The sequence below is a fragment of the Ascaphus truei genome, chromosome 8, assembly GCF_040206685.1.
Source record: "Ascaphus truei isolate aAscTru1 chromosome 8, aAscTru1.hap1, whole genome shotgun sequence".
In the NCBI taxonomy this organism is placed as follows: Eukaryota; Metazoa; Chordata; class Amphibia; order Anura; family Ascaphidae; genus Ascaphus; species Ascaphus truei.
Genome location: NC_134490.1, coordinates 30,675,172 through 30,695,791, shown reverse-complemented (window position 1 = coordinate 30,695,791; position 20,620 = coordinate 30,675,172). Strand labels below are relative to the sequence as shown.

General features: G+C 48.6%; 1 protein-coding gene across 6 annotated transcripts in view; it reads left to right on the top strand.

The window, feature by feature from the left end:
• The window catches only part of GATAD2A (GATA zinc finger domain containing 2A), a 61,684-nt gene that overhangs the window by 28,193 nt on the left and 12,871 nt on the right, over nt 1-20,620 (top strand). For all 6 annotated transcript variants that reach the window (XM_075611118.1, XM_075611117.1, XM_075611114.1 and 3 more), the window contains exon 2: nt 13,588-13,850. In XM_075611118.1, the coding sequence (XP_075467233.1) occupies nt 13,588-13,850 (263 nt within the window). The remainder of the gene's footprint in view (nt 1-13,587; nt 13,851-20,620) is intronic.

Below are 20,620 nucleotides of genomic sequence, written 5' to 3'. Positions count from 1 at the left end.
CTGACTGGCGTACGCACACAAACCCTGACTGGCGCACGCACACAAACCCTGACTGGCGCACGTACACACACTGACAGCCACACGTACACACACTTGACAGCCGCACGCACACACCCTGACTGACGACACGCACCACAACCTGACTGACGCCACGCACACACCCTGACTGACGCACGCACACTGACGCACACACACACTGACTGACTCACGCACGCACGCACACACACACTGACTGATTGACGCACTGACTGACACACACACATACATACTGACGCACGCACACAACCCCTCACAGCCGCATGCACACAACCCCTCACAGCCACACGCACACATACACAGACTCGACGCGCGCGCACACACACACACACACCCACTGACTGCTGCACACACACCCACTGACTGCTGCACACACACACACTGACTGCTGCACACACACACACACACACACTGACACACACACACACACACTGACACACACACACACTGACTGACACACACACACACACACACACTGACGCACGCGCGCACACCCCCACACCCACCGCGCGCACACACACAGACTGACGCGCGCGCACACACACTGAATGGTACACACACACACACATACACTGACACACACACACTGACACTGACACACACACACTGACACACACACTGACACACACACACACACTGACACACACACACACACTGACACACACACACACACACACACTGACTGACACACACTGACTGACACACACACACTGACTGACACACACACACTTACTGACGCGCGCGCGCGCGCACACCCCCACACCCACACACTGACTGACTGACTGACTGACTGACTGACTGACTGACTGCCGCACGCACACACTGACTGACTGAGGCACACACACACGCACACACTGACTGTGTGTGTGTGTGCGTCAGTCAGTCTGTGTGTGTGTTTGTGGTTTCTGCGTCAGACTCACTGACGCGCGCGCGCACACACAATGACTGACGCACACACTGCATGAAGATGTAAAGGAGGGAGGGGGGGAACTGGATTGATGTGAATGGGGACAAACAGAGAGAGGGGGGAGGGGTGAGGAGAGAGGAGAGGAGCGGGAACATTACATCCCGGGCAACGCCGGGTCTCTCAGCTAGTATAAAATAAACGTAAAGAGAGGGTGCATACCATTCAATGATGGATACAAAAAAAGGAACAACAGGACAGTCACTCTTATACTCCCAGAAAGTGAATATATATATCATTTACGTGAATCACTATCCGTATTTGAAGTGTGTGTGTGTATTTACCTACACACTCACTCCACATTTCAGTAACATACATATACATCTAAATAATATTCACATATACACGTTTGCTATAAATGGAATTATTACAATTTTACATTATATACACGTGCAATGAATGGAATAAACACTGTAATAAGTTTGAAATCGCCTATCCGAGCTGCTATGCATGCAGGCTGATCCCTTTTCTCCAGCTTCCTTGAATGTACTACTGTATGAGGAAGATCATGTGACCAGATGCTAGTGCACGTTTAGAGAGAGGGAGGGCAGTGCTGACAAAGGGGTGTGCCTGGGTTTGTGACAGGCCATGAAGGGGCAGTGCCTAAGCAAATGCTTGTTAAAATAGAATACAAGAAAATTGGTCTTTCAAAGTTGTTTTTTTAAAAACCGAAAATGCTACAAGTATTTTTTCTTACTACAGAACTGATTTATTAAAAAAAACACACATGCAGGATATAGACTGAACTGCAGCTTTAAGTGCCTAAAACATTTTTTTTTTTTTTTTTTTTTTTTAATGCTACAAGAATTTTTCATGGTACAGAACTGATTAATTAAAAACACACATGTAGAATATTGCTTGAACTGCTGCTTTAAGGCACCAACAGTGCAACATATAAATGCCTCTACATTAAATGTAATTTTTCTGCATAGATGTAGTTTGTATTCAAGCTTTCCAGACCAAGTCTCTTTACATATTGTACTGTACAGTCCTAATGCTACTCCAGCCTCTTGTTCTTGTACAGTATTTTCTGCTAGTATTGTATATAACACTAGCTGAGAGACCCGGCGTTGCCCGGGATGTAAATGCGTCATAGGTAGTATTATTTATAAATCGTGGAACAATAGATGACTATTTGTTGGAAAGGTTGGATAATAATGTTGAAAAGAAAGATGGAAGAAAATGTAATACGATGTTGTATAAAAATGGTTTATTGTAAACACACCACAGTACAATGTATATTTTGGTGACATAAGTGATGTGAAAATGTGAGGCGTGTGTCCTGCTAGGGTGTGAGGCGGCGGGTGGGTGTTCAGTACGGGTGGCACGTGGGTAGTGAGTGCTGGCTGTGGGTCGGGGTCCTGCTAGGGTGTGAGGCGGCGGGTGTGTGGCGAGTGCAGGTGACAGCTGGTCAGTGATATTGTTGCGTAGGGGCAGGATGCGGCAGGTGTGTGTCGAGTGTGTGGGGTGGGTGAGAGGTGGCGGGTGTGTGTCGAGTGTGGCGGGTGTCTGTTGAGTGCGTGCGGCGGCTGTGTGGCGCAGGGGTGTGAGCGGTGGGCGGGTGAAAGGCAGAAGTGCGGGTGGGCGAAAGGCAGAGGCGGGAGGGCGGATGATAGGCGTTGAAGGAGGGGAGGTGAGGTCGGGGGGGTGGTGAGGGGAGGTGAAGGGGGGCGGAAGGGAGGTCGGAGGGGAGGTGAGGATGGGTGGTGAGGGGGGGGTGGTGGGGGATGGTAAGGGGAGGTGAAGGGGGGCGGAGGGGAGGTAGAGGTGAAGGGGGTTGGCAGGAGGTGATGGTGACAGGAGGTGAAGGGAGGGGGGGGGTGACAGGAGGTGAAGGGGGGGGGTGACAGGAGGCGAAGGGGGGGGTGACAGGAGGTGAAGGGGGAGGTGGAGGAGGGGAAGGGGGAAGGAGAAGGGGGGAGGTGGGAAAGGGTGAAGGGGGGAGGGGTGAAGGGGGGAAAGGTGGGGGAGGGGGAAAGGGGGGAAAGGTGGGGGGGGGAAAGGTGGGGGAGGAGGGAAAGGTGGGGGAGTTGGAGGAGGGGAGGTGAGGAGGGTAAGGGGGGAGGTGAGGAGGGTAAGGGGGGAGGTGAGGAGGGTAAGGGGGGAGGTGGTGGGAAGGGGGAGGAGGGGGGAGGTGGTGGGAAGGTGGGAAGGAAGGGGGAGGTCCTGGGAAGGGGGGGGAGGTGGGATGGGGGGGGAGGTGGTGGGAAGGGGGGGAGGTGGTGGGAAGGGGGGGAGGTGGGGGGGAGGTGGTGGGAAGGGGGGGAGGTGGTGGGAAGGGGGGGAGGTGGTGGGAAGGGGGGGGGAGGTGGGAGGTTGTAAGGGGAGAGTGAAGGGGAGAGTGAAGGGGAGAGTGAAGGGGAGAGTGAAGGGGAGAGTGAAGGGGAGAGTGAAGGGGAGAGTGAAGGGGAGAGTGAAGGGGAGAGTGAAGGGGAGAGTGAAGGGGAGAGTGAAGGGGAGAGTGAAGGGGAGAGTGAAGGGAAGGTGAAGGGGGCGGTGAAGGGGGCGGTGAAGGTGGGGGTGGAGGGGGCGGTGAAGGTGGGGGGGTGGAGGAGGGGGGAAGGTGGGGGGGTGGAGGGGAGGTGAAGGGGGGGGGGGTGGAGGGGAGGTGAAGGGGGGGGGGTGGAGGGGAGGTGAAGGGGGGGGGTGGAGGGGAGGTGAAGGGGGGGGGTGGAGGGGAGGTGAAGGGGGGGGGTGGAGGGGAGGTGAAGTGGGGGGGGTGGAGGGGAGGGGAGGTGAAGGGGGGGCTGGAGGGGAGGTGAAGGGGGGGCTGGAGGGGAGGTGGAAGGGAGGGGAAGTGTAGTGAGGGGTGGGTGAGGGGAGGTGAAGGCCGCTCACTCACCCGTCCGGCCACTCCCACGTGGATCTGAGGCGGGAGGCAGCGTGTTGTGGCCGCTCCCCCGCTGTGTCCTGGGCGCTCGCTCCGCTTCCCCGCTGACTGTAGCGGCGCCGGGGAGGGGGGGGGGTGTATCGGGGAGACACTGACACTGGATCCGCTGACACTGGAGGGGAGGGGGGGTGAAGGGGGGTTGGAGGGGAGGTGAAGGGGGGTGAGGGGAGGTGAAGGCCGCTCACTCACCCATCCGGCAGCTCCCACGTGGATCTGGGGCGGGAGGCAGCGTGTTGTGGCCGCTCCCCCGCTGTGTCCCTGGCGCGCGCTCGCTCACTCTGCTCCCCCGCTGACTGTAGCGGCGCCGGGGGGGGGGTGGAGGGGAAGTGAGTGAGGTGAGGTGAAGGCCGCTCCCTCACCCGTCCGGCCGCTCCCTCACCCGTCCGGCCGCTCCCTCACCCGTCCGGCCGCTCCCTCACCCGTCCGGCCGCTCCCTCACCCGTCTGGCAGCTCCCACGTGGAGGGGGGGGGGGGGGTGAAAGCGTGGGTAACAGGGAGAGGCGGAGGAAGAGGCGGAGCCTCCGGGACCGGTGGGGAAGAGAGCGGGAGATGTGCTGCTAACACTGTGAGCCCCGCTAATGTATGTAACACGCCCCCCCCGTGTGTGTGACAGTGTGTGACAGTGTGTGACAGTGTGTGACAGTGTGTGACAGTGTGTGACAGTGTGTGACAGTGTGTGACAGTGTGTGACAGTGTGTGACAGTGTGTGTGACTGTGTGTGTGACACTGTGTGTGTGACTGTGTGTGTGACTGTGTGTGTGTGACACTGTGTGTGTGTGTGTGTGACTGTGTGTGTGTGTGTGACTGTGTGTGTGTGTGTGACTGTGTGTGTGTGTGACTGTGTGTGTGTGTGACTGTGTGTGTGTGTGACTGTGTGTGTGTGTGACTGTGTGTGTGTGTGACTGTGTGTGTGTGTGACTGTGTGTGTGTGTGACTGTGTGACTGTGTGTGTGTGTGTGTGTGACTGTGTGTGTGTGTGTGTCCTTCACTCCGCCTCAGGCCAATGAGAGGTGTGGGCGGGCGGGCGGCCCAAGGGAGCAATCTCATTGGCCTGGCCCAAGGTCCAATGAGATTGCCGCTAGGGACACGGGGAGGGGCACAGGGAGACACATACAGACCCGGACACATAGGACACTTTCAGAAATATATAGTAGATTACTTGTGTATGGCTGTTTTGCATTTATCACAGCTAATTCTATTTGACCCTTGCACCCTGTCTTTTTTGCTTTATAAATAACTACATGCTTAAAACAAATGTATATATTTATTACATCTCTTGGGTTTAAATATCACCTCTATGCTGACGACACACAAATTTACCTTTCAACCCCTGACCTTACACCTGCTGTACAGACCAAAGTTTTTGAATGTCTCTCTGAGATATCATCCTGGATGGCCCTCCGCCGCCTTAAACTTAACATGGCAAAAACAGAGCTCCTTATACTGCCTCCAAAACCTGACCCTATTACCTCCTTCTACATTACTGTTGGAAGTACCAACATTCACCCAGTAGCCCAAGAACGCTGCCTAGTGGTCACACTCGACTCCTCTCACTTTCGCCCCTCACATTCAAAACGTATCTAAAACCTGTCGCTTTTTCCTCAGCAATATAACAAAGGTACGCCCTTTCCTCTGTTAGGCTGGTTCTATAGCAAGGGGGCGCTAACTTTTTTCCCGGCGTCTGGAAGTCATGACGTCACATTGCCATAGCAACGTGACGTCACATGACCCCGCGGCGTCATTTGACGCCGCATTGCCATGGCGACGTGTCTCCAGATGCCAGCTGAATAAAGGTAAGTAGGTTTACATAGGCCCTGCAGCTCCCCAGCACTTAATTTAAGTGCCTTCGGGAAGCTCGTGGGGCCTCTGTAAACCCCGTGCCCCCCACTTTGCGCACCGCTGTTCTATAGTGTGCGTGTGTGTCAACATTTTAAAAATATATATTTAATAACTCATAAAGCATGCGCACGGCCGCACACAGTATAGAACGGCCCTTACTCGACTGCAAAACTCTGACTCAGGCCCTCATTCTCTCCCGTCTTGATTTCTGTAACCTCCTGCTGTCCGGCCTTCCTGCCTCTCCTGTCTCCCCTACAATCTATCCTAAACATTGCTGCTAGAATCGCTCTACTCTTTTCTAAATCTGTCTCCAAGTCTCCCATGCTGAAATCACTCTGCTGGCTTCCTATCAAATCTCGCACTCAATTCTCCTCCTCCCTTTTAAAGCTTTACACTCTTCTGCTCCTCCTTACGCCTGGGACATAGTGCCTTTAACCAGTGCTGAGACGCGCTGAGGCTCAGGGAAAGCGGTGCTTTCCCTGGCCTTACACAGCGCGCCATCAGGGGGAGGGACGGGGGCAGGCCAGTGACATCACGGAGCTGGTTCGCCCTCATTGGGCGAACCGCTCACGTGACCGGCCCTGCGCTCCGGCAAGCGGGGAAATTTCAAAACTCCGTTAGACACACGCTTCCCCAAGAGTGCTGATGCGGACGCGAGCCCCTGCTAAAGCCGCTCTCATTGCGGCTGCAGGGGCTCAGTGCCTGTCCCAGGCCTTACATCTCGGCCCTAATTTCCCGCTATGCACCATCCCAACTCGTGCGGTCTGCTCAAGGATGTCTTCTCTCTACCCCCTTTGTATCTAAAGCCCTCTCCCGCCTTAAACCTTTCTCACTGTCTGCCCCGCACCTCTGGAATGCCCTTCCCCTCAATACTGGATTAGCACCCCCTCTATCCACTTTAAGACCCACCTTAAGACACACTTGCTTAAAGAAGCATACGAGTAGCACCGTGACTAATACTATACACGATACATAAAGCTTGGCCCCCTGCAGACGCACTTACCTGGATGCCCTCCTACTGTCTTTGTACGTTCTCCCCACCAATTAGATTGTAAGCTCCCTGGACGGAGGAGTGACTCCTCTTCTACAATGTAACTTTTATATCTGACGCACTTATTCCCATGATCTGTTGTTTGTACTATTTGTTATTTATACGATTGTCACGTGTATTATTGCTGTGAAGTGCTATGTACATTAATAGTGCTATATAAAGAGACATACACATGCATGAAATATCAGGCACTTGACTGTTATAAAAAAATAAACGTACGGATTCTTTAAGGTTTTTTTTTTTTCTTTTCTTCACATTTGGGCCTTGTTTTTATACAGTATATAATTGTAGCAATTATTTTTTGATGGCATTATGATTTTATTTAACCCTTTATTGCCCAGACAACAAACTCTTTTTTTTGTATAATAGTTCTATAGTTCCTCACCTCCTAACCCACATAAGTGAGCGTAAGACTCATCTGCTACAGCTGTCTCTAATCTTACAAAGAGAAAATGAAGCTACTGCTGGGAAATGTTTGTGCTACCATCCAGCATACTCCTTTAAAGATGACCGCATAAGGACCAAGTGTCGGGGACCTTACTCAATAGGCCGTGACCAGCGCCTTGATCACGTAATGCCTTGTATAACAACATCCAACTGTACCTATTTTTTATTTTTTTTGTCATTCTAGGACATTTGATCGCAACCGTTTAACTGCAACCAAATGGCTGCCGGCGCTTTGCCGCGACTCGCAGCTGGTCTAAAAAAGCCGGCCTTAATGCCCATTAAATTAACCCCCTAGCTACTAAAAACCTTAAATGAACCCCCTACCGCAAGCCATAATAAAACTTACCGCGGAAGCAGCGGGGATTCCAGCGGCGGATCAGCTGCGGGGCGAGTCGCAGTAACGCGGCGGCAGCCATTTGGTCACGGCGAAACAGCAGCGACCATATGTCCCATTCAGATTTTTGTTAAAAATTTGGGTCCTGCACCTATTAGTATACCTATTTCTGTGAGTGCTCAAATGCATGTTAACCATTGGTTGAAGCGCCGAACCTTCAGCAGCTTGAATATCCATGCCCGGTTTTGGTAAGTGATCTGTACTTCTGTTTTGTGGTCATATGATCTAAAAATGTGAATGGATCATTACATAGAATACATTGCATGTGCTATGAGGCCTTCATGGCAGGCGCTTGCTTGTAAGCTCCTTGTATCCCAAATCGATAGAGGAACTGAAGTGTACCTATTTGTATGTGTCCTTTATTGAAGGTTCTGATATCATTTCTTTGGGTTCTGCTTCCCGGTTATCCGTTTGATTTTTCTGCCTGATTTTGGCATCTTACTGCTTGTAAAATGCAGCTGTTATCATTCTTTCAAGGATTCAAATGTATTTTTTTTGAGGGGGGGGGGGGGGTTGTTCTCCCTTCTCCCTTCTTATAGTAGAAAAATCTCTAGACGATGGTGTGTGTATGTATTGTGCTCCGCATTGCTTCATATTGCCACATTTTCAGGTTGGGTTCCCGAGCACCCTAGCAATGCGTTTCCACTTGGACTAGATCCCCCAACATCCTTTAAATCCATTAACTGCGTTATAGTTGCCTTTTACCCAAAGTGTTCCGATCCCTCGCTTTTGTAAATAAATCAAAGCTGCAACGGGTACAGGATGCCTTTAACCTTTTAGCTGCCAGATGGGCCTGCATTGCAATGCAGCGTTTCCTCTGACTGGGTAGTTTGATTTCCATTCCCACCCCCCCCAATTAAAATATAAACGGAGTCTCAATTGGCTCCCTCCCCTCCTTCCTGCTAATGTTGCATCTAAAATTAAAAATGCTTCCTTAAAGGTGTGGGAATTTCAGGGACTGCTGTGCTTTGCTCCCTCTTGTGATTAAACTTCCTGACTGCAGCAGTGGAAGGGTTAACAGCTGCCATTTTGCTATGTAACACCCTTAATGGACATATCAGTGAATGACACCAAAATGGCAGAGCTTAACCCCTTGTCTGCTGCCAGACAGCTGTAAGGAGCTCAGCCCTGTCGAGCTCAGGAGCCGGTGTCTGCGCGTGTGAATTGTCTCTCGCTCTCTCTCCCTATCCCTCACGCTGCTGTTGACTCCACTCAGTAATTCAAGACTTCTTGATTTCTCGCCTCTCAATTGGTTTCTTTGCTGTCAGTGTTTGCACCAATATCTGCTTCTTTGTATTCACTTTTATTCTTTATTTGATTTATTTTTTACTTTTTTTGCTTTCTCACCCTGCTCTGTATAACTGTACTCTGAGCTAGTGTCACACCCCTCCCCTGTTTTAGATCTACTCCAAGGGTTATACTGTACATACATACTCCTTTATAAACTTGCATGATTTTAAGTCCAGTGGCTGCTTTTTGGACGTTGAAACATAGCTTTATTTTTTAATTGAATATAACGTTGCTTCCAATCCTAATTAGTCAACCATTTCAGTTTTAATGTGTTTTTTATTACTATTCCTCTGCTGATCCCAAGAAGGGGTTTAACAGTCTTAAATGTATTGCTGGACATATTTATGTGCTCTGTGGATCAGTTACATCGCCGTATTTCGGGTGCTGGTGCTGGTCCATTTTTAACAGCCTGTCCTGCCAAATAAGTTGGTGTATATTGTGCGAATAAGTAGAAATCATTTTTTTACATTTTTTTTTTTTTAATACCATGGTGTATAATCCGATGGGGATAATGAGATCCATATATAGAGTGCAGAAACAGGTTTACAAATGTATCTGCACTTCCTAGTTGGTAAATCTAGAAACATTGTACAGGTACCAGTCAAAATAGTTTTTCCACTACTCTTTCCTCCCCTGGTTCTCCGGTGTGCCCCCTCTCATGGCTCTGCCTCACCCTATTGTATTGCAGTACAGCTGGGAGAGTCCATGCAATAAGGGAGGGGTGCAGGAGATCTGTTTTGGGCTTGTTGAACATGTTAATGGATTGTTTTTTTTAATTTTTTTTAATGTAAATCTTGAATTTCATACACCAGTTCCTACATTTACCTTTTACTGCCAGAGCCGGAAGGAAGAGGGTGCTGAAACTGAATACATATGCTTTCATTCACCCCTGCCCCCAAGAGCTTGCAGTTTAAACAGAACATGCAGGAGGATAAAGCCGCAGTCCCATCTGCTCAACATTCTAAAAAAGAAAACATTTATTTAAAACTTGCCTGAACTGGTGGGGGCTCACACACTGCTGTCCCCCCAACCTCTGGCAAATCTCTCCCCCACACACTCTCTTGTTCCTGAGCAAATTGGCAGTTTTTTGTCCACAGGACAAGATTACTTGCCCAATGGACACAATGGCTGCGAGGATAAGCTTACTCCGGTGACCAATAAGAAGTTGCGGGGGAATGGCGTTGGTTGTGGGGACATCGGGGCATGACATTGCCACTTGTGACCCTGCTGCATTTATTTCCCTTTTTTTATTTCATAATCAAAGCATTAAAACCAGTATCTCACCTTCCTGGAGGGTCTCAGGTAATCTCGGCACCATGGATCAGTTCGAACATGAGCATGTTGATGCTGCCAGAGGCGACCTGGATAGGAAGCGGTTAAAAATCGGCTGGGAAGTGAGCAGCATTAAAGGGAATTAAGGGCACATGCTACAAAGCACTGACCTGCTGTTAACTCCTTCAATGCTTAATGTGAACAGCAAGTTTTGGCTTGGGCCTGTTAACCCCATTACTGCTGGATTGGCTAACTGCATTGCTGGGTCACCTGGTTGCAAATGGGTTAAGGTAGCCTCTGCTATTAACAGTTTGAGTGCCAGAGGAGGATCCCGCGGCACTATTGCCACAACCCCTCTGAGACACATCACAATCACATGGTTGCGTTGTCACTGATCACATGAAGGGAGGAGGGCGCTTTCATCCAGATCTTTCATAGAAAATGGGCAGATTCTCTGATGTAGCTACAGCAAGGGGCACTCAAAGGGTTACAGTAGAATGGTTTCATTTCATGTGGTGCAGAGTATCTCTAGACTCCCCTTCCTAGAGGATATTCGGCTTAACTCCTCTGCTAGATTGGTTAAGGCGTTGCACGACCTGTTGGCAATCCTGAGTACCTACATACAATTCTGTCTGGTGCATTTGTTTTAATAAGTGTGGTGTTGGGGTCCCACTGGTGAGAACTGTAGCAGTTTACAGTTTGGTTCAAGCTGAACGTCCTGTCCCGTCTTTCCCCCCTCACCCCTCCCCCCCCACACGCACACCATCACTTAGATTGTTCCTTCTTAAGAGATAATAGAGAGAGACTAGGCCAAGATTTTTCTCCCCCAGGGAGGGGTGTGGTGGCGATCATAATACATTTCTCTGCACCAAGCCACATGTCACTGGGTTATTAACCCCTTCACTGCCGAAGGGGCATGCTGTTGCATACGTGACCCCCCCCAGCGTAGGGGCTATGTGAAGCGCTGGCCTTGTTTTACGGTTACAATGGGTCTAACTGGACCATCTCCCATCAAAGATCAGTGCCTTTAAAACTTGTCACCAATGCTCACTCCTGAAACACTATGATAGCAAACCTTTTGGGACTGGATTTGACCGTGGCTGTAAACTCCATCAGTGTCAGTCCTGCCTCTCTGCAGATTAAGAATTGTTCAATTGTAATTGCCTTTATGCTTCCATTTATTTCAACGCATTGGCAGCAATGTTATGCAGTCTCCATATGTCCTGTAAGAGCATCCCCTTGTATTTTGCCTGTGATTGTAGGCTGGGTCTGTTCTGGTGTGTTACAAACCAAGTGGTACTGGGGATCCAAAGCAATTCCCCCACTTTTCTTCTAACTATGCGTTCAAGCAGTCTCTCTTTTTTTTTTTTTTTTTCCTTAGGGCTTCAGTTTAAAATGGCGACTTTCATTCTTAACCCTTCTGCTACAGGAACTGTTGCTGACCGTTTCTGGCAGTTGAGGTTAACTTAGGTCTGTTGTCCATTGTGAGGGTTACTGAACACTTGTGAGTTAAAGATACTTCATACCATTCGGTACCATCCCCATCTGACTTAACAGGCTTCCATTTATTACCAAGAGAACTCAAATAGAGGTGCCTGTGTACATACCTATATTGTCTCTACTCTGACCTTTTTGGCAGAAGACACTCAGGGAGATTATACTAAGGATTGCATTGCAGGATCTTGGGACAGTGATTCAGCAACTGTTCTAAAGCTGCATATTCCTCCTTTCATTGCTAGACTGCATAGCCATTGCTACCTTGTCATTTGCATGTTAGAACATTAGAGCTGAGCACAGTGGATTCCTAGGCAAAGATCTTTCAGTCTAGGTTTTGGAAGATGGGTTAATCTGTTGCTCTTTCTCCCCCAAGTCAGAGTAGCCTTTTCCACAAATTGTTTTTTTTTTTTTTTTTTACAACAGATGGCAGGATCTGAAACCAAAAGTGTTGCAGCCCTGTGTCTGCAAAGGGGTTAAAGGGAACCATGGTGGTGGGTAGGAGTTTGAACATGCAGAGCATTGGAGACAGTGCTGGCAGTAGGGTGCACTGTCCCTTTAAGAGTGATGCTCCCTTGGACTCTGTGTGTGCTGGAATTCCAGGAGCAGCAGACCAGGGCGGAGGTGTCGCCACAAGGGGTTAACGCCACTCCAGCTTGTCTGAAACCAGTTCAGGCCGGTTTTCCAGAAAGTGCTTTTGTCTCCAATGGCATCCTGGGAAAAACAAGGGGTCACGTGGAGTCTGTGGTGTCATACGCACCAGAACCTAACACTGCAGTTCCAAAAAATATATACGTTCTGTGTCGTGAATATAAACCTGGCCAGAAATGGGGAGCGAGGTGAAGGGCCTGTGTCATGGGTTTGTGTGTTATGGGACATGTCAAATGGTTAAAGCGTTTCATCTTAAATATGAAGTCACACATAGAGTATCAAATATTTGTTCAACATTGAACTTTATGATGGAATCGGCTTATACTAAACTTCTGTGTACCTTAAGGTAACAGTTTGACTTATGTGCAGCAAAAAGTGTGTCAACCTCCAATGAATTTACTTTGTATCTTGTGCAATGTGAATGTTTTTCCTTCTCCAGCTCATCAGCTTATGTTTATCAGACTAATGGTGGCTTCAGAAATACAAGACACACCACTTGCCTGTACAACTTACCTGTGACTTTAAGGACTGTCTTGGTCATAGCACCAAAATATTTTTTAATGCAGGTTGTAAAAACTCCCAACATCTCAATTATTAAACAGATCACTGTCCTTAGTTCACTTTTATCCTAGGAGGGACTGGTACTTTTAAACCCTATAACCAAGTGCAAGGGTGCTCAAGACCCCCTCTTCTCCCCTCCTTACCCCCCTCTCTCAACAGATCAAGTTTTAAGGATGTCCCAGCTTCAGCACAGGTGGCTCAGTGAGCAACTGATTGAGCCATCTATCCTGAAGCTGTGATATCCATTAAAACCTGACCTGTTGAAAGTTCTTGAGGACTGCAGTTGAACACCACTAACCTATTGCATTAAAGTGAAATTCTCCTCCACTGTTCCTCTGCCATGTTTAGCAGCTGCAGAGATATGTTGCACATTTAAGCCAGCAGCAGTTTGCATGAAATATCCAATACATGTGGTAGTTGTAGGAAAATGCTGTTGTGGTTCAGAGGGTGCAGGGACCAGATGCAGTGTAACTGTTCTTAAACCCTTTATGGTTAATTGTGTGGAAGACTACAATATTTGCTCTGTTCATTAGTATATTAAGAAGAAACAAATGTGTTTTCTGTACAGATATTCCATTATCCTCATTGCTATTAATTACCTTGAGTTTTTCGTGGGACTGTATCTGAATGCTTTAAGATGTATATTTATTCTCCACGATTCGTTTCGTTTAACGAATTGTATTCTCTTCTCCCGTTAGACCGACACAATGACGGAGGAAGCCTGCCGGACTCGGAGTCAAAAGCGAGCGCTGGAGCGAGAGGTGACCCAGAACGACGTGGACAGTAAAAAGATCAAGCTGGAGAAGGGAATGTTGGACTTAAAAGAGGAGGATCTCTTGATAAAGGCTGAGCCGGGCACGGGAAAGGTGCCCGGATTGCTGAAGGACGGGGAGGTGAAAGCAACAATTAAAGTGGAGGTACAGACAGGAGAGGAGCCAATGGACATGAGCACTGCAAAAAGGTGAGCGGGAGAGAAAGGATCCCAATGGGTACAGTCAAACACAACAATGTGTACACCCCAATACTGCCTAATTGCACGCAGCTGAAGGAACCAATGGAGTCGGCACTCCAGTGGACTGTGAAATATGGGGAGGGTTTATTTGAAGAATCAATGTTTCGGACATGCTGTGGACCTTTGTCATGAAGCATGTTGATCCTTCAATACACCCTCACCATTTTTCACAGTCCACTGGAGCACCATCTCCTGTTTTGGTTCCTTCTACTGATCTCCGCTTACTGTGGAAGTCTGAGCACTCGTGGCAGAATAAACCCAGTCATTGTGAGCACCCCTCTAGGAACAATCAAAATAACACATGGCTACGTATAAAATGCAAAGTAGAAGGATTCAAAGATGCACTCCAATTTTAAAATGGCTGCTGAACGCTATAGTTGGTGCTCAGGCAGAGTAGCGGGAATCCCCGCAAAAACACGCTTTAAACTTATATAATAAACATTGTCCTGTGGCACTCAAGAATTGTATCAAAGGTCAAATAGATATTTAAAGTGGCATCCCATGCTTTTTATTTTACCCAGGATTGAAGCAGAGAGTCTCTGGAGCGGAACCCCATTAATTTCAGCTCTGCAGACCCCCTGCTTCTGGAGATGCTTAGCTCCGTAGGGGGTGCCGGTAGCAGCTCCGGCTGTGGCTTAAAGCTCCCGCGTCACGCGGGCCAATTGGAAGCCACACCGGATAACGTGATGGCTTTCTATTGGCCAGTAGGGCGCGGGAGTTTTAGAAGTCCCCCCCCCATGCCATGAGCCCTGCTAGCAGAGCGGAGCAGCTACCGGCATCTACTACAGCGGTAAGTATCTCCAGAAGAAGGGGGTCACCTAAGCTGAAATTAACGTGGTTCAGCTACGGAGGCCTGCTGCTTCAATCCAGGGTAAGAGAAAAAGCATGGATTGACGCTTTTAAATGCATTTAATGGACTTTAAATATTTATTTGACTTTTGATACAATCCTTGAGTCGCCCAACATCTTTTTTTTATAATTTTAACCTTAATGTAGATACAGGCATACCCCGCTTTAAGTACACTCACTTTAAGTACACTCGCGAGTAAGTACATATCGCCCAATAGGCAAACGGCAGCTCACGCATGCGCCTGTCAGCACGTCCTGAACAGCAATACCGGCTCCCTACCTGTACAGAAGCTGTGCGCTAGCAGGGAGACTATAGAGCCTGTTACTAATGTGTTATTTACATCAGTTATGCACACATATGATGATTGCAGTACAGTACATGCATCGATAAGTGGGAAAAGGTACTGCTTCACTTTAAGTACATTTTCGCTTTACATATATGCTCCAGTCCCATTGCGTACGTTAATGCGGGGTATGCCTGTATAGTATATAATTGCATGTATGTGAAAAAATATATATTGTTTTTTTATTTTTTGTTGCTTGTGCCCACCCATGCTTGTGCCCAATATCATTGACCAGGTACTATGGGGTATATTTACAATCCCAGGGTTACCACTTGTTTAGAAAAACGTACAGCTACGTTTTCTGTTTAAAGGAAAATAGATTTATTTGAGACCGCTTCTCTCCCTCCCTTTCTGCTTTCAAGGAATTAAATCTGTTCTTTCTAAAATATGGCCTGTATAGTTTTTCTTCATTTTAAATGGCGTATCTTTTTAAGGCAGTCACCGTATCACTATTTTAATTTATTTTTTAAAGCCACTTTGACCACTGTAAACAATGTTTTGTTGTATAAACAAAGGCAAGAAAGAACAGTTTGTTATATTTGGTCATTAAAATAAAATCAAACCTCACATACTGGTTTTTTTTTTTTAATTAAAAAAAAAAAAAAACCTTTTAGCTTGCATTGTCTTTCTTGGCGACCCTGGTACTGCATGGGCCTCGCACGCCAGCAGCCCTTAAGACGTACTGCGTCCCACTTGGAAAACAAGCAAATGCCTAGGACTTAGGTGGAGCCCCCCGCGATCACGCGACGCAGGCGTGCCGGAGGTCTGGTGCTGCCATGCCTCCCTCCCACACTGTGTAAAGGTTCAGAAATAAGTTGACTGAGCCACCTGTGTTGAAGTGGAGATTTCCTGCAAACCTGACCTGTTTGTGGCCCCTGACGACTGGAGTTGGCCCGCCTCTACAGCATGGGGTGTGTAATGGGGAGGGCTGCTTATCAAGAAGCCATTAAGAGCATGGGCCCACTTAACCCACTTGCTGCCAGATGGACGAACAGTGCATTGCAATAGTTATTTAACATTGGGCAGCAGAAGGGTTAACAAGAAGGAGCTCAGTAGCACTGCCTTTGAAGTGGGTGAACACTGTTGGAATCCCAGTGTCCGCTACATGTGACCTTGTGCAAGTCGCTCAGTGTCCCCTGTGCTCCGGGACCAAAATAAGATGGTAAGCTCTTGGGGCCTTGGAGTTATTGTGCCTGCACATGTCTCTGCTCAGCCCCGTGTACTTTTGTGCTTTACGATAAGCCAATATTAGTAGTAAAAACATTAAGTACAGTACTTGTGTCCGTATTGCATATCTGGATTAACCTGTATGACACCTCAGTATTACATTACCTGTATGACACCTCAGTAACAAGGTCTCTGGTGTTACACAGGTACTGCTAACTTGCACCCGGTGCTGTTTTGAGGGGTTAGTCCCACGTAGCAGGCAAAATCTGTTGTTTCTGTACTAACATTAGGATTGTTCTTCTTTATCTCTTCGGTTGATGGCATTGTTGGTTTTTAAACAATACTACAAAAAGGACCGTGTGCAATAATTTCCCTGCTTCATGTACAAAACTTTAGTCTTCTCACACAAGGTCGGGTAAAGATGGTAAATATTCACAAGCATGTGGTTGCTATGGAGATGGTAAACATTTTTTTTTTTTTCTCAAACATTTTTATTAGGCAAAAATAGTCAGACAACATGACGAGATATATACATAGCCTAACATAACATTTTTCCTTTTTAGAGCCTCGCCGGGAATGGTGAGGCCTCTAGACCACTTAGTGGACCTCGACTGATTAGGGGGAGGGAGGGGGGTTAAAGTGTTTGCTCGACTTTATATCTTTAGAGTACAAATATCGTGGTGGGGGGAGGGGGGAAAGATATAGGGAGACACGCCCCCCCCCAACAAGCAGGTATGGTTTTCAGAATATCCCTGCTTCAGCACAGGTGGCTCAATCAGCCCCTCCCTGCTTCAGCACTTTGAATGAGCCACCTGTGCTGAAGCAGGGATATCCTGAAAACCTGAACTGTTAAGGGGGGCTTGAGGACTGGAGTCAAGCACCACTACTCTTTAAATGGGTCACTGCCATTGCTTCACTTTCCTCCTATGAGGGAGGCTGCTACTTTAAGGGTGAGAATGTTGAGTCTGGGGGGTGCGCTGCTTTGTAGGGGTCTATTTATATAGTGTTTGGCATATCTCAGTCCTCACACAGTCCCCATCACTTCCCTCACCCCCCACTCCCCCGTCAAGCTGCTCCATCTTCTTGATGCCACCTTAAACCTCCTAGCGAACGTCACAAAATGACGGCTATGTGTCATTAGCCAGCTCTGATCGTCCGTTGCCATGGTTTTCACGTCGTGGGGTGGGAGGGGCGCCAATGGGTTAAACACCTGGCTTGTATACTTTTGGTGAGGTTAATGTTTTGTTGAGAAACTGCACCTCATCCCACTGGCATTTAAGGGGTTACCCTAGGGGGGTTAATCCCACTCGTCGTGCCTCTGACTTTTAAAGGGTTACAGACCTAGTTTACATGTGAACAGAGGATTAACCTGGTTTTTAATGCGCTTGTCCCCCTTCCCATATGCAACGCTTTGTACGAGAAGTGGTTAATTGGTTGTCTCTGGAGCAGCTCTATATGGCATGAGGGTGTGGCTCTGAAATAGTTAGGCTCAGTCCTGTGGACTTTCATATAAACATGATTCATGTCTCCGTAGGATCTTTCCTGGTTACAAATACTTTATAAAGGGGAAAAAGTCGCCCAATGTTTTGGGAAACAGGAAGTTCTCCTAAAAATATTCTCCTGTATGCTGCTGCTCCAATCGCAGCATAAACCATGACACGGTCCTCGTAGAGAACTTTATTTGTACGGTCTATAAATTTCTATGCACTGCGTATCGCGCATTATAATGTAATTGTGAAGCGCTTGGAGTCCCATGAGAGGAAAAGCGCTATATAAAAGTTATTAACGTTCTTATACTGTTAGAGGGCTGTGTGGATGTTAGATGGATCATTAAAGCAGCAAAACGTGGCAGCGGCAGGATTTTGAACCGCCAAATTTATTTTTTTGCGCAACGGCCATGTTTGAGCCAATGAGGGCGGTCCAAGCTGGATGGCGTCATGGCCACGCCTCCCCGCTGCTCGCGCAAGGGAGTCCACAAATCGCTCGGGGCAAAAGGCACGCGCGCCTCCCTGCGCTCCGTCTCGCTCGCACTATGGCCGCAGCCTTAGGCTGGGGCCATGGTACCGCAGACCGTGCAGAGGCATCCGCATGCTGAGCGAACAGACTGCCTTAGGCCTCGTCCAGGCTTACCGCTGGCGTGCTGAGGCTCAGGGAAAGCGGGTGCTTTCCCTGGCTTTGCAGTTGCTTGCCCGGCGAGCCGTCTGGGGGCGGGCCAGTGGCATCACGGAGCTGGTTCGCCCTCATTGGGCGAACCGCTCACGTGACCGGCCTGCCGCGCCGGCAAGTGGGGGAATTTTTAAATTCCCTAAGACCTACGCTTCCGCGCGCTTGCGGAAGCGTAGGCGAGCCCCTACTAAAGCCGCTCTAATTGCGTCTGTAGGGGCTCAGTGCTGAGCGGGAGCGCGCATCAGCACGCTTCAGCAAGCAAGCGGTAAACATGGCCGAGGGCTTAAGGCGGATGCGGGAGGGGATGCGCGTTGCGCAAGAAATCTGTTCAAACTGATTTCTTGGTGTGACAGGCCTGTCACTTGAGCGGTTCGCCCAATGAGGGCAAACCACCTCCGTGACGCCCCCCATGGCCCGTCCACCATGGCCAGGGAAAGCACCTGCTTCATCACAGCCGCGGGGGGGGGGGGGGGGGGAGGCAGCAAAGATTTGCAGGGGGGCTCGGCGGTTACCGATGTCCCGCGCCCTTCCCCAAGGCATTTAAATTAAATGCCAGGTGAGGCCTCTGTAACTTCCCTTACCTGCTGCCAGCCAGGTCTAAGGCAATGCGTTGCAATGGCAACGCGGCGTCAAATGACGCTGCGGGGTCATGTGACGTCACATGACCCGTGACGTCAGGCTGCGGCCCTGCTGCACATGCGCCTGCGAGGCTGTTGTGCATGCAGCCGAATTCCCCGGTCTGCAGAGAGCTACGGGGGGGCATGACTGGGGAATGACGGGGCGCGGCCATGAGGTCACCCGGCAGGTTTGCCGTCATTGGCTGAACTGCCGGGGGCGTGGCCTAGCGCTCCGTCGTGACTCCTGATCTCAATTTTCTTGAGCGGCAGTTTGTCGGCTAGCGTGGCGGCCCCCCCCTCGCAGCGGGCCCGGCCCCATTGAGGGGAGAAGATTCTCACCTATGCTGCCATGTTACTTGAAGTAAAACGGCGTTTTGATTTCACAAGTCGCCAACAATCCCTGCATATTGTTGCAGAATCTAAGCAAGGCTCGGTTATTACACAGCTGCCTGAAAGCTGAAAATGTAACCCCATCACTGCCAGAGATGCCTGTGCTGCATTGCTTTTGTATGCATGCGCTTTTGGGAAGTTGCTCACTTAATAATAAAAAAAAATACTTCCTTTTTATAGTGATGCAGAGTATCCCTCCCTTCCTGTGTACCAGGCACCAACATGAGATTGTAAACTCCTGTGAATTAATCAAATCCTAGCCCTTATACTGAACATGTTGCAGGCACACATCCTCCAGTGTTATTTATATATTTGGTGTATGAGACTTGCACAACGCATGTACGTAATTGGCTTTAGGTTCAGTTATCCTCAAAGTAAATAATGTTCTTTCTGCCCTTTGAGAAATTAATTTATTTTTAACGGGCACTGAGATTTGTCACTTGACTAACTTGATGCTCTGCACTTTTAGCTGTTTGGCTACCAGCATCTGTATTACAAACAAAAGGAGAACAGGGCGATTGTGTGCCTGTAACCACATGGAAGGATAAAAATGGCCGTGTTTTTAATTTCACTATGTAAGCATATCACTTATTCACTGTTATTGGACCTTTAAAAAAAACAAACAAAAAAATTCTTGCAACCTCCCATTCTAATGTATGAGACCATTTCCTACTAAACTACATGCTCCTCCACTCTTGGACACCCACATCTGACCCTGACAGTGTATGGGCTCTAGGAGGTGGTACTATAAAACCACCTTCATTAGGCCAAGACCAGTAGTACAGTACGCTGGTTACGTGTTAATGGAACAGAATGAGAAACCCTTTCTTGATCATAATTGAATGGTCTTCATTGTAGAGCAGCGGACAGAAGTCAGGAACTGGTTTTCTGTGGTTCTGTGCGCCATCTACAGGGCATTCTATGGAAGGCAACCATAAGTGATACTCTGCACGGTGAAGCATCCTTTTATCGGAACCCATTGTCTTTTTTGTTTCTGCTGTGGTTTTGAGTGCATTTACTGGCCATGGAGTGCGATGCTCCATGTTTAGATCTGATATCTACTAAAGATAAGGTAGGAGAGAGGAAAGCCCAGCAGGGAACGATCCAAACCAATTCTAGGTCTAAATAAAAGTGCTTGGATTTAATTTCTTAAACCTGTCACTGGTTAATTTTGGTCCTAGAAATA